This window comes from Amphiura filiformis, chromosome 12 (genome assembly GCF_039555335.1).
Source record: "Amphiura filiformis chromosome 12, Afil_fr2py, whole genome shotgun sequence".
Classification (NCBI taxonomy): domain Eukaryota; kingdom Metazoa; phylum Echinodermata; class Ophiuroidea; order Amphilepidida; family Amphiuridae; genus Amphiura; species Amphiura filiformis.
The window spans coordinates 55,098,417-55,114,626 of NC_092639.1; the positions used below are offsets into that span (position 1 = coordinate 55,098,417).

Here is a 16,210-nt window from a genome sequence, read left to right on the forward strand (position 1 = left end):
TGGTGCAAAAATGTTATTTTCATTTTCTAGAAAGTCCACTATAGTATAATGTATCTTTACTTAAAAGACAGATTTCCTACTTTTGCCTGCTCTCCTGATAAACAGGCCAACATGGTATATTGTTGGGCTATTCCAATTGAATACCATATACCCCTGTAGAAGACATGGCCTTAATCTTCCACACAGGGAGTGTGAATTTCAAATGGGTTACCTGAATGGCGACTCCATTTAAAATCTACACGCCATGTGTCAGAGATTATTAAGGTCATGTTTTCCTTATGTGGTATATGGATTTCAACTGGAATAACCCATCAAAGGAAGAACTTATATTTTGAAAATCAAGTCATTATCATACTTGCCCAGCAACCAAGTGTGCTATTTCACACTCTAATAATAATTTAATGGTGCCTGCAATGTATATCTCAGTTTCACATTGTCATTATTGGCTGGATTGGATCAGATCACATGATCACAGTACTTACAAAGAATCATATTTGGAGCATCTTTCAAAATTGCAGAGACAATCTTAAACCCTTAGATTATTAATACACAGATTGGAATTTTCCATGCCTGTGCCCTCTAAGCGTACTTGAATTCAGCTGACGCCGGTACAGCGTACAGACCTGGCGACCTTGTGTACGCTATTTTGTGTTTGCTCACACGGTACCTGACTTAGCGTCGATCCCCTGAGGCAACATGCCATGTTTCCACGGTATGGTTAAACCTATATGTATCTACAGCTACATTACAACATGAGCTACCCTACCAGATACAATGAATAATATACTTACCCTAACAGGTGGCTTGACATAGTTTTTGTTGATATATTTCTTGTGCTCGTATTTGGCCCTGATGAAATGCTCTAGCGCGCTACTGGGAGAAATGGTTAAGGATACAACACTTCAAAACGTGAATACATTAAGCCTATTTTGTAATAGCTACTCACAGGAAATACAGTACTTCTTTTCAAAATAAACTCAACCCAGAAAGTATCGAAACGATTATAGATGGTCAGATATATCGGGAACTGAAACATATAGCAAACACTTATTTAATGTATATAAAGTGCAGCTTTCTTCTGCGCATTTTGATACCTCTTTTGTTGCTCTACGATATAATTTGGTCCTGTTATGGGCGCTTGAGTGGCTTCAAGTCGGATTTTGAAAGAGCAACAAAAGAGGTATCAAAATGCGCAGGAGAAAGCTGTGCTTTATATACATTAAATAAGTTTTTGCTATATATTTCAGTTCCCGATATATCTGACCATCTATAATCGTTTCTATACTTTCTGGGTTTAGTTTATTATCCCATTTTAGTTAATTCTAATCCTTTAGTTGGAACTGACAATAAAAGTCAAATTTTAATAAATTGACTTTGTATTTATCTGTTTTTGTGTGTTTATTTCTGGCTGCAATTGTATGAAAATATGCAATATTCCAGGTTGTTGCCCTTTTTCACACACTTTTTTTTTTAATGCAAATTTTAACAAATTTTCACTGGTATTGCCAATTGGGTCCAAGGATTATGATTATGATTGGGCTATGTTTTATCTGTGCAAAACAGGGTATTATTAATCCACCCAAAATTAATCCTGTGTTTTATAAGCTTTGATACTGGTCAAAATTAAGTTCTTCAAAACAAAGCCAGTAGCTGAGGATTTATTTGTTTCTTTGTAGAGTCTCTTCTTGGTAAATTAATACATTTGTACCAGTAATTTCTGTTTAGTTTGGCTAAAATTGTAATATGCTCTCAGGTCTTTTTCTCACTATTTTTTAGGACTTTTTCAAAGTTACACTCACTGCAGCATACTTAACTTGACAAAATAAAATTGAACGCTATAAGACTGAATTTTCCCCTTCATATCACCACAATATTGTGAAATACAGTCCAACCACTCTTATCTGGACCTCTTTAAAGAATCTCTGTTAATAAGTGTTATCCGACTGTGTGATTTTATATGGGAAACATCTTATAAAATGCTTTGACGCCATAATTTCATGCACAGAAGCATTTACATGCGACACTCAAATATCATCTTTCAGTGTTATATTGCACCATGACATGAGTATTTTTTGTTGTCCCAACTTTAGCACCTTGGACACTCAATGCTGAATTACACTAAATTCAATTACCATATTATTCATTTATCCGGCCGATACTTTCCGGTCCCATGCCTGGATAAAAGAGGTTGGACTGTAATGAACTTATGATAGGATCAAAGGATACGAGTCTGTCTGTGGTCTCCTGTAACCTTCTGGCAAGTTGCCTTCATACAGCCTACGTCCTACGGTGTTACCGGTGTCTTCCATACTCTGTCACAAACAAATTCACAACACAACGCATTAACATTGGGATACATTATGGGGTCCATGTATTGGGGCGCTAACCAGCCAAGCACTTGCTCAGGGCACAATCTTTTTAGCGAACATGAGGGATTAGAGAATAAACTATGGCAGGGTTTGTGCTAGCCTCTGGAAGACCCAGGGAGTGGTCCATAGGATCTTTACTACATGAAAACTTTCTGAGAAGTTACATTTTGGGGGTCTGACTGGTGAATATTTGGGAGTCCTGGCCCCAAGCTCAGGTTAGTGTCACTCCTGGACTATGCGGTACCGTATTACCCCCTTACCCCAAAAAACAATTGTTCTTTATAATGAAATACCATCAATCCATCATCCAAATTCAGAAATGTTTTATTTTAACAAAATCAATCTGGAATCTGCAAAAAGAAAACATCAACAAAAGAAAACTTATATCCCTTGCATCCATATCACATATCTTGGCTGATTTTCATATACTGTACTTACATGGATCTGTTCTTCTGTCCATGAATCGAGGTTGACTGATTTGACCCTTGATATATGTACACCAAGATTACGATGTATACCAGCACATCTAATGCATAAAAAAATACCTAGATTCCATGATGCCCATCTTGGTCCTGAAATTAGAGACAAAGAAAATGTTTTTAAAGTTCAAAAAAGAGCTAATGATACTGTAAAACCACTTAATTTCGCTAATTTTGCTAGAAGCCTCAATTTGATCAATAAAGTACACACAAATTTGACAGTTTTACATTGAATTATAAACATGAATTGCTGGATTAGCGAAATAAAGTACTCATGAAAATGATGGCCATTGGCAATTAGCGAAATTAAGTAATAGTGAAATTAAATCTATTATGGGGTACATGTACTTTGTGCTGAGCTCTCTCTCTCTATTTCTAACTTACACAATAAAGGTTTCATTATAAAAGCCTTGCTTCAATCATTTTTTTTTCAAAGAAATGTGAAAAACCTGTTCTTACTAGAGGCGGGGTCCGATTATTTCTGTTCTGTTTTCTATCTTAGATTGAGGCCTACCATTAAAGCCTTAATTGTGAAGTTTCAGTTGTCATCTGTATAGCTAAAAATAGTGTAAGCTGTATAGCTGAAATCTTACACCTCAATCATGATCATGAAGCAACATGCCTGATCTATGTTTAGGCGTGCAATAATTTACACTCCTCAGGAGCATTTGAGGCATGCGGGTACAATACATATTATTTTAAAAAACTAACTAAATTTGAAATTGGCTTGTTTGTTTTGTTTGAATGCATTTTACAGTTATAGGCCTAATACCTTTTGGACTCCCGCAAGATTGTACAACGAGAATCCGTTTGCGGGAATTCACAGGCCTTGTCTTTTGAGGCGAGTGAGAGTGATCACTCGCCTAAAATGAAGTTGAGGAGAGCTTTTTATCACTCGCCTACAATTGGTGTAATATGAGGATATTGTTCTTGACATATTAGTGACACATGTGCTATATTCCTTCATCAATTCACCATGATTGTACACATGAAAAACGTAATTTTGTGTCCATTTTTCTCGAGTGATCGTTAGACATCACACAGTCGCCACTGTAATAGGTGATCAACAAATGTAGTGCTGGGCTCACATGTTCAAGAAAAAACAACACCAGAAGGGTGTTACCATCAGTTTGCAATGACAAGTCAATGTTTGCCAATCGGGAGATCGATTGATTTGCCTGGATTTTCCCATTGATATATAATGAGCGGCGATGGTCGGTCGTCAAAACAACTTTGATCAAGCAAGGTTGCAGTTAAACGGACTCATTTATATGGTCGGAATTTGTACTTCAGCGCCAGGGGTAGCGTTAACCCCCGATCTGGGGTGAATGACCCCTAAATTTTAAAAAATATTAATTTTTCACCCTCAATATAGATGGTAGGCAGGCTCACTTCACACATTATAGGTGGCGCTATTAGTCCATAGGGTAGTGGAATGTGCATGTACGGTCTATAAATGGCTTTACTGGGGCTCAATGGAAAAAATTAATTTTGACAACCAAAACCTAAATGACTTTGACTTAAGTTGGTACTGGCATAATACTGGATTCATACACTATCACATAGTGCAATCTATGATCCACCAACTCGACACCAATTTGTGTGTAAATCAAGACCATCCAAAACAGCTTTCTTACAGTAAAGAATAGGAAGTCATCTGGGGTCACATACAGTAGTGTACATTGTACATGTGCCTACATTGTTTTGTCACAATTTCACACACAAAATTTTGGGCAATTTGGTGACACTTTTTTTGTCTGTAACTTCAAAAGTATGCACTAGAAACATGATTGACCCCTTATTGTTTAGGTAATTTGATTCTCTTTCATGAAAGAACTTTCATCTAAAAATATTAAACTTCAAAATTTTATGAACATCCCTAATATTGGGAATGTGCAAGCTCAGGGTGAACTCTGACCCTCTACTTTTGGACCTTACTCCTACCCCCGACTACACTGCAGAATATTTTTCACCCACGAGATTTAATTTTCAACCCATGTATTTGGATTTTCTGCAAGCTCGGGAGTGAAAAACACGTGAAAACAACCCCCTGTTCAGCGCCTGTGTTTCCGGTTAAAAGTAAACAAACATTTCAGCTAAGATACATAGCCAAAGCTAAATTGTAGCCAAATTGGACAATTAAAAAAATTGTTTTACAATGCGTTTTAAAACTGACGACGCTATAATGACTGAACGTGTTATACTAGCACCCTCTATCTTAGCCCGAGTACTTGCACCTCCGTCACTCGATTTCCACTGTCCTTCTCCGTCACGAAGGGCTGAGATTCCTGAGCCTATCTGGTCCAGGGTACACATAAATACCACTTTTCTCATAAATACCACTTCCTACCATTCCTCACGTGAAGATGAGACTTAAGTTAAACAAAACATATTTGGTGCATGTTCAGTAAATGTTGAGGCTTGAGCACATTTGAGGATGTAAAAGACCAGACTTGTGACTGTTATCATCGCTGTGTTTTGAATTCTTCCTATAAATAGATGCCATCAGTGTGACGTCATCACCGCGATGTGAGTTCACGGTGCCCCGTTTTACGTACGTACAGCATTCATGGCCTTACTGTGAGGAAGGAGCAACGTGGGCCATGTTTCGGGCTACCTCTATCTTCTATCCACGCAGCTTGCGCAGTAACTATCTTGTCGTTGTGGATAGTATACAAATATTAACTGTCTATGAGTGTGATTGTCGAAATATAATCACGAGGTGAATGATGGATTGTTCCATTCCACGAGCCGGAACGGCGAGTGGAATGGAACAATACATCTTTCACTGAGTGATTATATTTCGACCATTACACAAATTTAAGACAGTTAATATTTGTTTTACATTGTATATCACTCATACATAAATTCTATTACTAAAATACTATTTAAGGTAGTAAATACATTTTTCATCAACATATAGGGAGATTGGGGTAATTGTGGCCCCGGGGTAAATGTGGCCCCTTTGTCTTTATCAGGGTGTCTTTATACTAAGCATTGGTCTAGGTGACTTAACTTTATTTGAAAGAGTGGTCTTTATGTTACTATTTGGTGAAGAAATTATTCAAATAGCATTAAAATTTTTATGAGGGGGGTCTAATTAGTGGAGTGACATCGCAATTGGCTCTAAAAAAGTGGCAAGTCCACTTTTTATTCATAGGGGTGGACGCGGGTGGTACTTATTGGTTGTATCACTGATTTCGTATGTGTTTGACATGAAAGGTAATCATAACAGTTCCCATTGATATAACAATTTTATAAAAAAATTGTTTATTTAATGAGCTAAATTTGCATATTATGTAATACCCGGCTTGGGGTAAATGTGGCCCCTGTTCAAGTCTTATGCAAATTACTTGCATCTGACCCCCTAAAAAGCTATTTTGGTCATTAATCTGTTATATGTTAATCAAATTAGCCATTTGGGGTCATTATTGAAACAAAAAAGACATATTTAGTATGTTTTCAAGTAAAAACACGAAAGTATAATGAACAGTCAGATCCGGCCGCAGTTTCGGCATGCAAACATTAGCATAATAACAAGTATTTTACAAAATGCTTTAAAATGCCTTTTTCTGGTAATAAACCAGTTCAAATGGCCTAGAATTATTGCAATGACTATAAAACATGTTATTAATAGTTATCAGGAAAAACTGGATTCACAATCACATAACTCTTTAAATTCTTTATTTTGTTCAGGGGCCACAATTACCCCGCTTGGGGTAATTGTGGCCCCTAAAACATTATGTTAATTATTATGCAAATTGTAATATATTTTCCAATTATATTTATCACATCTTAGGCTAATGAAAGTCAATTCCCAGTTTCCCGTTACATAATTTTTCATGACTGTGTAGGTGACCATTTCATTATTCATTATTCATTATTTTATACCATTTCATTATTGCATCTGTTAGAGGCATAAACCAATAACTGCCCATGTATACATGTGATAAATCACAGTTTGTAGTTTACAGATGTAGTTTACAACCACACAATATTTTTTACGGGATGAGATCAGAGCAGATCAAAAAGTGCGGGACAGAAAATTGAGTAGGAATTCATTATTAATTCATTATTAGCCATATACCATGCTCCTACTGCAAAGAAAATCCCTGAAAATCAACAGAAAGAGATTTATGATATATTTAAAAACACAATTATTTATTTGTAAAAAAAAAAGTTTGTTAGAAATCAACATTTATTCAAAATAATGAAATATTTGGCCAGCAATTTGTTTTGAGCGGAGTAGGGTAACGGGAAACTTTGAATCGACTTTCATTAGCCTTATAGGTACCCTTTGCCTCTATCCACTCATGCAGAAATTTTACTTCTCCAGTTCATACTTAAAGAATTACATGGTAAAAATGCAAAAGGGGGCCACAATTACCCCAGTTTCCCCTATATAATAGGTAGGCCTATGCTAGATGAATTCAAATTTGCCATCAAACTGCATCATTTTATATATCAAATTAAAGCCCTTTGAGTAAAAACAGCCAAAACTGAAAACCTTTTTTTTATTGCACTTTCCGTAGCAAAGTTACATCTTGTCAAAGATTGACTTTCATCAAAAAGATTCAGCTAGCAAAATTCCCCAAAACAGCATTTCGGGGGTGTTTCTAGATCTTAGTCTCATTATGATAGCAGCTTTTTTTAATGGAACTGCTATCAAAATCCCTCTAAAATTCCATGTGCGATTGTCTTATCACCATAAAAAATCATATATTTGGGTCAAGTGAAGTATAGAAAACTTATTTATGTAGGTTTCCTTCTTCGGCCAGTTGTTTTAAATTTCTATGTAAATATGCATTGACATTGTCGGCTAATTTGGCTGACTAGCAAATGTGTTAACTAAGGTTTGCCTGGGATACCTACCGTATTTCGTCAAATAGTCGCCCCCCTCAAATAAACGCCCCCACCACTTTTTTTTTCAACCGAGATGTTTCAAAAATTCCGATATTTCCATGCTATCTTGTGTAGTAAGCTTACCAAGTTGCTCACATGGTCGGTAATAGCAGCAATAAATGGTGAAAATCTGCATCAGAAACCCGAAGTGAACCAAAAGTCAGTGTCAAAAGTTCATAGTTCGTCATTTTAGCGTGACTTTTAAGCTTACCTAATGATTTTAACGGGAATTGTCGTGCTAAAAATGACCTCTAATAACCGCCCCCCCGTTGGGAAAATGTAACGCTGGGCGTTTATTTGACTAAATCGGTATATATAACACCAGTGGCGGCTGGTCCATTAGGGCACTTGGGGCTGTGACCCTGTGGCCTTATCCCATCAAAAATAAAATTTAAGTAGTTGTAATAATGTTCCATACATCACCTGTTTTATTTCATAAATAACAGTATGTTTACACATCACACCACACTTCACAATGCATTAAAACCATCTGTAGCAGGGATTTTCTATTCAATAAGGCAACAGTAGCTGTTTTAAAATATGGCAACTCGCAAACAGGGCATGCCCCAAACTTACTTTATTTATACCATTAAAATAGCCTCATGCTCACTGCAAATGTGCTTAGAAGCTAGGGTCTCATTGAAAACCACTGCGCCTCTGAAAGTACACACTGGGCTGACCTTTGACTGCCCAGTTACCATATAAGGTAAATGACTTAAGGGGGTACTACACCCCTGGCCAATTTGTGCCTATTTTTGCATTTTTTCAAAAATGATATCGCATTGGTGACAAGTAAGATATCTATATTATAGGGGCAAGGACTGCAACTACTGCACTGAAAATTCAGCAACTCAAGGCAAGTAGTTATTGATTTATTGATCAAATATTGGTTTTCCCTCATTTTTGACTGTAACTCCACAACTGTTGTCTGTGCTGAAACAAAATTTCCAGTGCAGTAATTGTAGTCCTTGCCCCTATAATATACATATCTTACTTGTCACCAATGCGCTATAATTTTTGAGAAAAATGCAAAAATAGGCACAAAATTGGGCAGGGGTGTAGTACCCCCTTAATGTCTCAAACTTGTGATGCTTGTCACCAGTGCTCATTGATACTTTTGTACACAAAAAACAGATGAGCTGATAGACTTTAACTTTTCTTTCCTGCAAAGCGCAAATTGTTACACACATGCATGTGGTTAGGGGCAGGATAAGTAAAACTTTAAGACTGGTGCAAGTCCATGCAAAGTTTTAGTTTATGCTGAGGTTTATGATTGAATACTTTAGAATTGAAGGTTGTATACAGGGTTTGTCATATTCATCATATATAAGAAGCTGCATGAGTAAATAAAATCATGTGCATTGATCTTCCTTTTAAAATATTAAGAAAATTTAAATAGCCAAGAAGTATCCAAGATTTTAATAAGAGTTTCTTCATTATTATTCAACAAATATAGTGAATTAACCTAAAAAGTGTGCACCAAATCGCACCATTTGACTGTCATTTTTGAAAAAATTTCCACAGCGCGTCGCTGGGCGCTTACGCGCATAATTTGCCCCACCACAAAAATAACCCACCAGCCGCCACTGTATAACACCATGTTTTGCCGTGATATACTTCACATTTTGTACTACTAAATCGGCGAGTCCAAGAGTCAGCGCACGGCTTGGCGCAGGCGTACTACGGCAGAGTACTATTCTATGAAGTATGATAGTAGTAAAGACTATCACACGGAGAGGGTGATGGTAAAAACGATAAATGGTAATCAACCAATGGCAAGAACGTAGGTAACCTAGGCAAACCTTAGTTAACACATTTACTAGTCAGCGAATTCGCCGAGACCGGGGCCCCAACACAATGCATATTTACATAGAAATTTGAATTTTTTTCGAGAATAGGTGGGTGAAGGAAACCTACATAAATATGTTTTCTATACATCACTTGACCCAAATATATGATTTTTTATGGTGATAATCAAGTCGCACATGGAATTTTAGAGGGATTTTGATAGCAGTTCCATTAAAAAAAAAAGCTGCCATCGCCATGAGACTAAGATCTAGAAACACCCCCAAAATGCCATTTTGGGGAATTTTGCTAGCTGAATCTTTTTGATGAAAGTCAATCTTTGACAAGATGTAACTTTGCTACGGAAAGTGCTATGAAAAAAAGGTTTTCAGTTTTGGCTTAGTTTACTCAAGGGCTTTAATTTGATATATAAAACGATGCAATTTGATGGCAAATTTGAATTCACCTAGGATACCTAAAGAACGGTCTAGAATTTATGTATGAGTAAATATCTACTTTAGAACTATCCACGACGACGCGATAGTTACTGTGTGGATATATCTAGATTTCTCGATCAAATGTACTACAGGTACAGCAATTGAATCAGCATAAAAACAAAACTTCCTATCAATTGAAATTTTGAATTGACAATGAATTGATTGTTACTTTATTCTATAATAATTCTGTGTAAGCTTACGCCTACCCATTTTTTGTACCTATACCATATTTTATATACTATTCTAAATCAATGACTAATCATCTAATAATGCAGTCAGAGAAATGTATGGTCTACACATTACACACAGCAAGTCGGACACCGACTGATGTGTTATTAATACTGCACTGTGTGCTGAGATGACAGACCGTACCTTTCGCGTCGCAATCGATGCAGTATTTATTATCTTCTTCTCGAAGTAATCTCGCAAGAACTGATTGGTACTTTTCTTGCATCTTTTTATCTTTCTCCTTCTGCTTTATGGATGACATTTTTGGTCAGGAACAAAATGCTGAAAATGACATAAAAAAATTGTCCACGATTCACGGAAACAGTCCACCCACTTTCAATACAATCAATCAGTGACTAATTTCTAGAAACAATATAATTCTCTAAACTAGAATAATAAAGTAAAATAATGCTTATTCTGAGCATTTAAAATTATTTTTACATCAAGTAAATAGTTTTAGAAAACATATATTAATTAAATCCTTAATTAGGTTCCAAACAATTGCTTTATATCGACTTTACAATCTACAGTGACACAATTAAAAACTGATTTAATTTTAGAAACACACCGGCTTACATAGGTCACCGGATGTTGGACGTCTCACTACCCAAAATATTTTCAAGTACTCCTTTTGAAGAACCAAACTTGGTTTGCTTTTGACCGTTCTCTAAACCTGAAAACAAAATGTTGAATGAGATTGCCCTTTTTGAGAAGTAAATCATTTAATTTTAGGCTGAGAGGTATTAATTAGACGAGATTATTGTGTTAATTTTGATAATAATGACCTTTCAACTCAGGTCACAAATGCCTGATCACTCGGGCTCGGCGAAGGAAACAATAACTTTTACTGACGTCATTGAATGCGTCAAAAAGGTGATCCATCTGGCTAATTTCATCCTTCATCAGCGGAAAATTGAAAAGAAAAGGGACAGACAGAAACTCACATTAAAATCTGAAGTTTAAAAATAAAAAAAAGAAGTAGAAATTTGTTTGCCAATGTCATCAGAAAATAGTGAAGGATTAAAAACAAGAAAACTATTCCCCAAAATCGGGCCCGAATAAAAATATCGGGCCCAAATTATTAAAGTTGCCAGAAAAAAAAGTTTTGGCCTAAAATAAAATTGTTTGATTGCCGTAACCGGACTTGCCCTAAAATTAGGGCCGAGCCTAACTTTTTTAGTCTATTTTTTTCACACACAAAAAAGAAGAAGAAATAAATAAATAAATCTAAAATAAGAATCCTGCAGGTAATATGGGACCATTAAAGACGTTTAGCTTATGTGCATAAAAACTATAGAAGATATGCCCAAAAGAGATTGTTATGATGAACAACCTGTCCTTTAAGATTAATAAAACAGGCAATGTTATCTTGTTTTTATGTTTGTTTGGACGCTATGACGTCAAAATGACGTCATCGTCAGGTAATATGGGACACTGTGTTATCTCTATGGTGAAAATCAAAATGTTCAGAAAATCACTCTTTTGTTCTAAAAACATTTTTGTTACATGATTTTGAATGTTAAATGCAAATTTCAACAAAAATTCAATTTTCTAAATAGTTTTGCTTTTCGCATTGACAATGCATGCACACAATTTCCTATAGGCCTATGTGTCCCATATTAGGCCTACCTGCACCCATTCAGTTGAAAATCAGAGAAAATAATCATTTATAAAAGGAAAGTGCCACTTTTCAGTGGAATTTTACCTGCTGATGATAAGCTTAACCCATCACCTAAAGATCATAAAAAGTGACAAATGCACCCTCAGTAGGCCTACCAGAGTATTTGGATACACAATCATAAAATGTGGCGTCATTGATTTTATATCAGGCCAAAAAAAAACGACGTAAACTTTTGGGCAATTTCACTCTTTTTGGCATTGATTTCCAAGAGTTTGATACACAGACTCCAAAACTGCATTTCTAGAAGCACAATTGATGTCTCTAAACACTTAACAAATCAACTTAAAATGTGTAGGCCTACCTTCTCTAAGCTACTTTTTGTTAAAATGAAAACAGGTGTCCCATATTACCTGCTGTCCCATATTACCTGCAGCTACCCTATTTTTTATGTTACGCCAAGCAAACACATTTTTTAGGCCTAGGCCTACGGGGGAGGGGGTCACAGAATTTTTAGACCAAAAATGATGGGGGGAGATTGCGCCCTTCTTTTACACTTGCGATCAAAATTGTAATGCGCTCCATGCGTTTTCTTGTTTACAAGTTGGTCCGTGGGACACATAGGCCTATGGGAAATGGACCGTTCCAAGCTCATTAGGCTATATATAGGCCTATAGGCCTAGCTAAAAGCCGAAAGCCTAGATAGGCAGGATAGCCAGTGTAGGCTAATAAAATGCATGCTGGCTTAGATAACTTTGATGAACAAAGCAAGAAATGGAACTTGAGAAAATAGCAAGGAAAAGGAGAAGAAGAGGATGCCATGCACCCAAACACAATTGTACAATTTTAGCCCTTACTTCGTGTCAACGTGTTTAAGAAGCACCTAAAAACGTACCTCTTCCCACCTGAATAGGGATTTGCTTCTTAAACACGTTGACAGAAGGGGTTAATTGCCTCATTTTCCCCAGGTTTCATGATTATTTTGATGTTCTTGCCACACTCATTAGTTCTTTGGTTTTACTTAAATTTTTAATGTGTATTTTTCATGTGATTTTAATATGTATATCATGTATATATTTCTTAATAATTATGTAGGGGGGGGGGCTACTTTTTAAGATATAGTTTGATGTAGGCCTATATTCTTGTATCTGCATTTTAATGTTTTTTATTGTATAAAGCGCTTTGACAATTTTAATATATCGCTCTATAAGTGTCGTTTAATAATAATTCGTCTTCAGTCTGTGCAGGCAGAAGGGGCCCGGGTTAGCTCGGGTTCATAATTTTTGACCCGTGATATGGGTTTCAAAGTCGACCAATAAGTCTTTTTTTCCTCCTCCCTCCCTCCCTCCCTGAGGAGTCCCTCCCTCTCTCCCTCCCTGAGGGAGTCCATCGATCCCTCCCTCCCTAGCTCCATCTATACTTCAGGTTACAACTTGACTGGGGGGCTGAGCCGCGCTCCTTTTATGTGCCGCCTCACAAGCCGCCCTCTTGTACTAGGGCCTATAGGTTTAATAGAGCCATGTAAGTATAGCTTTGAGAGTTCCGTGATATGGAAAACGGACGAATGCCACGGAATCGGAGGCAGAAAACGGAAAACAGGATTTAAGCTGGAAAAATAAAATTGAAATAGGGCCGTGAACTCAGCCGTGAAAATTGTTATTGTTTCACATGCAACACGATATGAATATGTCACAAATCATTGTAAAGGGGAGTATTGTAGCTACCCATTGACATGCAACACGATATGAATATGTCACAAATAATTTGAGATACAGATGCTTGAAAAAACTTTCCAAACTTTTGTTGAGGAGTTTATGTGTCTGGGTGTGTCTCAAGTTTGTAATATATCTTTAGTAAACCTCTTGTATAACGGTAAAAAACATGGTAAAACGGAAACGGACAAAACATGGAAAGTGACAGAATTCCCAAGTTTAGTTGGGAGAAATGCAGAAATGCATGTGTTTTGTGGCCATTTTGGTCAAAATACTCATTTTGAGGCAAAACAAAAATGATTTTTGAGCTATATTGCTATTTTTCTGCCTCATCCATATGAACATGTTTTATCTGAACATATTATCCTGAATCTATACATGTACCAGATTATGCGTGATGGAGCACATAGGGTGTTTTTGAGGCACTTTTCCTAAAAATGCTTTTTGACATTATGTACAAAGCCTCATCCATATAAACATGTTTTACTGACTCATTAGTCCACAGTAAGCACCACGAAGTGCGTTTTTCTCAAAATCATATTTCTGAAAGCAAAATGACAAAATAAGTTTGCTTATACATTTTATAATATCCATGTTTTGTACATTAAAACATATCCTAACAAAAGGTATACAATATAGTTGAGATTATGCATGATGGAGCTGAACGATTTGACCTATGTTTTCAGACACTTTTCATAAAAATGCTCATTTTTGGTTAAAAATATGATTTTTAAGGTTTTGGCATTTTTGACATTTATTTCACAAGCCTCATCCAAGGAAGTGTGTTTTATAATACCCTCCGAGTCTCTGTTTTCAATTACTTCAAAATATAAAATATAAAATAAAGATAACAAAATGTATAGGCAACTCTATAGTCAACAGAAAGTCTGTGTTTTCTCAAAACCTTTATAGTTTTAAAAGATAAGTGATAGTAGGCCTAAATATGATCGTAAAGTTCTCTATTTTCAACTTTTTTGTTACCACATTTTGTACCATTTCTACGTTTTGTAAAAACATCATTTATAGATCAAATGAGTTCACATGGTGAGTTTTTCGCGCGTAGCAGGAATGTGGCATGAATTTCTTTTTAACCTGGGTGGACTTTGGAGAAAATCTGTTAAAGGAGTGTTTCGTGATCCTAGCACCCTCTTTTTATGACATTTTTCAGTACATATCCACGAAAAAAGCTAATTCCCAAAATTTCAGTTGATTCCGATTTTGCGTTTGCGAGTTATGCATGATTATGTGTATTACACTGCTCCATAGACAATGCGTTGTAATTTCGTTCTGGTGCACCAGAACGAAATTCAAATTTCACGATATCTTTGCAAAACGAATTAATCTGCAAGAAATATTTTGTACATAAACATTATGTAGCCAGAGGTTTCCAGTGATATAAAAATCTCAACTTTTTTTGAGAAAAGTGGGGGATGAGGCTGTGGATCACGAAATGCCCCTTTAAGTAGAATGAATCAAGTGTTTTTGCTCACAGAATAACTTTTCACGTACAGAAGGGCAAAAAATACTTACCAGTTCGAAGCTAAAATATTAATATAAAAAATGGAACAAATTCGCGCGGATAATTTTATTTAAAAGTCATAATGTGAAATTGGTTATTTTTTTTTCAAACCTGATTTTTTGCATATTTGTAATGTTTACACATGTCCCAACTTGCACCTACATGTAAATAGAATCGGCCATATTGTTGTCTTTTTATTTTTGTAGGTCAACAGAGCAAATTTCGACATACGTCATAATTAGGCCCATGACTTTAAGTACTCCCATAGAATTGCATGTTGAATGACCAAATAACCAGTGTGATTTCTTTCACTTTACCCTGTTATTTCAGCTTAAAATGGACAGCATCAACTCTTCCAGCCGGCCTTCCATCAGTTATTACTATTATTATTTCAACATTTTAAATAAAGAATAACAAAATTAAAATTTGACAGAAATCGTACATTAAGGCTTTGGGTGATGTGGAGCAAATTGTTTTTGCCTGAGTGGAGCAATGTTTAATTTTTTCTCATATCAGATGGCGAGAACATTTCTTCTTCACTTCAGTGTAGGCCCATACTTGTCTCGAGTTTGTTACTTAGAAACAATTAAATCAAAGAAAGAAATTTAGAAAGAAAGAAAGAAAGAAATTTAGAAAGAAAGAAATTTAGAAAGAAAGAAATTTAGAAAGAAATTTAGAAATTTAGAAATTTAGAAATTTAGAAATTTAGAAAGAAAGATAGAAAAGAAAGAAAGAAAGAAAGAAAGAAAGAAAGAAAGAAAGAAAGAAAGAAAGAAAGAAAGAAAGAAAGAAAGAAAGAAAGAAAGAAAGAAAGAAAGAAAGAAAGAAAGAAAGAAAGAAAGAAAGAAAGAAAGAAAGAAAGAAAGAAAGAAAGAAAGAAAGAAAGAAAGAAAGAAAGAAAGAAAGAAAGAAAGAAAGAAAGAAAGAAAGAAAGAAAGAAAGAAAGAAAGAAAGAAAGATGGCATCTGGTGGCAGGGAGGTAAATAAGGATAGCCTAATTTACTGGGTAATTTGATTTATTTTGCCCCCAAATAAATTGAAATAATGGAAAATAATTTACTGGGTGGGCAGCGATAATTAATGGCATCCATGCGTTTGGAT

General features: G+C 35.8%; 1 protein-coding gene across 9 annotated transcripts in view; it reads right to left on the reverse strand.

Moving 5' to 3' along the window:
* The window catches only part of LOC140166437 (uncharacterized), a 62,278-nt gene extending 51,678 nt beyond the window's left edge, over window positions 1-10,600 (reverse strand). For 6 of the 9 annotated variants that reach the window (XM_072189906.1, XM_072189902.1, XM_072189905.1 and 3 more), the window contains exons 1-4: window positions 10,405-10,600; window positions 2,808-2,941; window positions 2,227-2,312; window positions 792-873 (exon numbers count right to left, since the gene is read on the reverse strand). In XM_072189906.1, coding sequence (XP_072046007.1) covers window positions 792-873; window positions 2,227-2,312; window positions 2,808-2,941; window positions 10,405-10,522 — 420 coding nt within the window. In that variant the 5' untranslated portion in view covers window positions 10,523-10,600. The remainder of the gene's footprint in view (window positions 1-791; window positions 874-2,226; window positions 2,313-2,807; window positions 2,942-10,404) is intronic. The other 3 variants (XM_072189909.1, XM_072189904.1, XM_072189901.1) reach the window with 1 other exon arrangement.
* Between the last annotated feature and the right edge of the window lie 5,610 nt (window positions 10,601-16,210).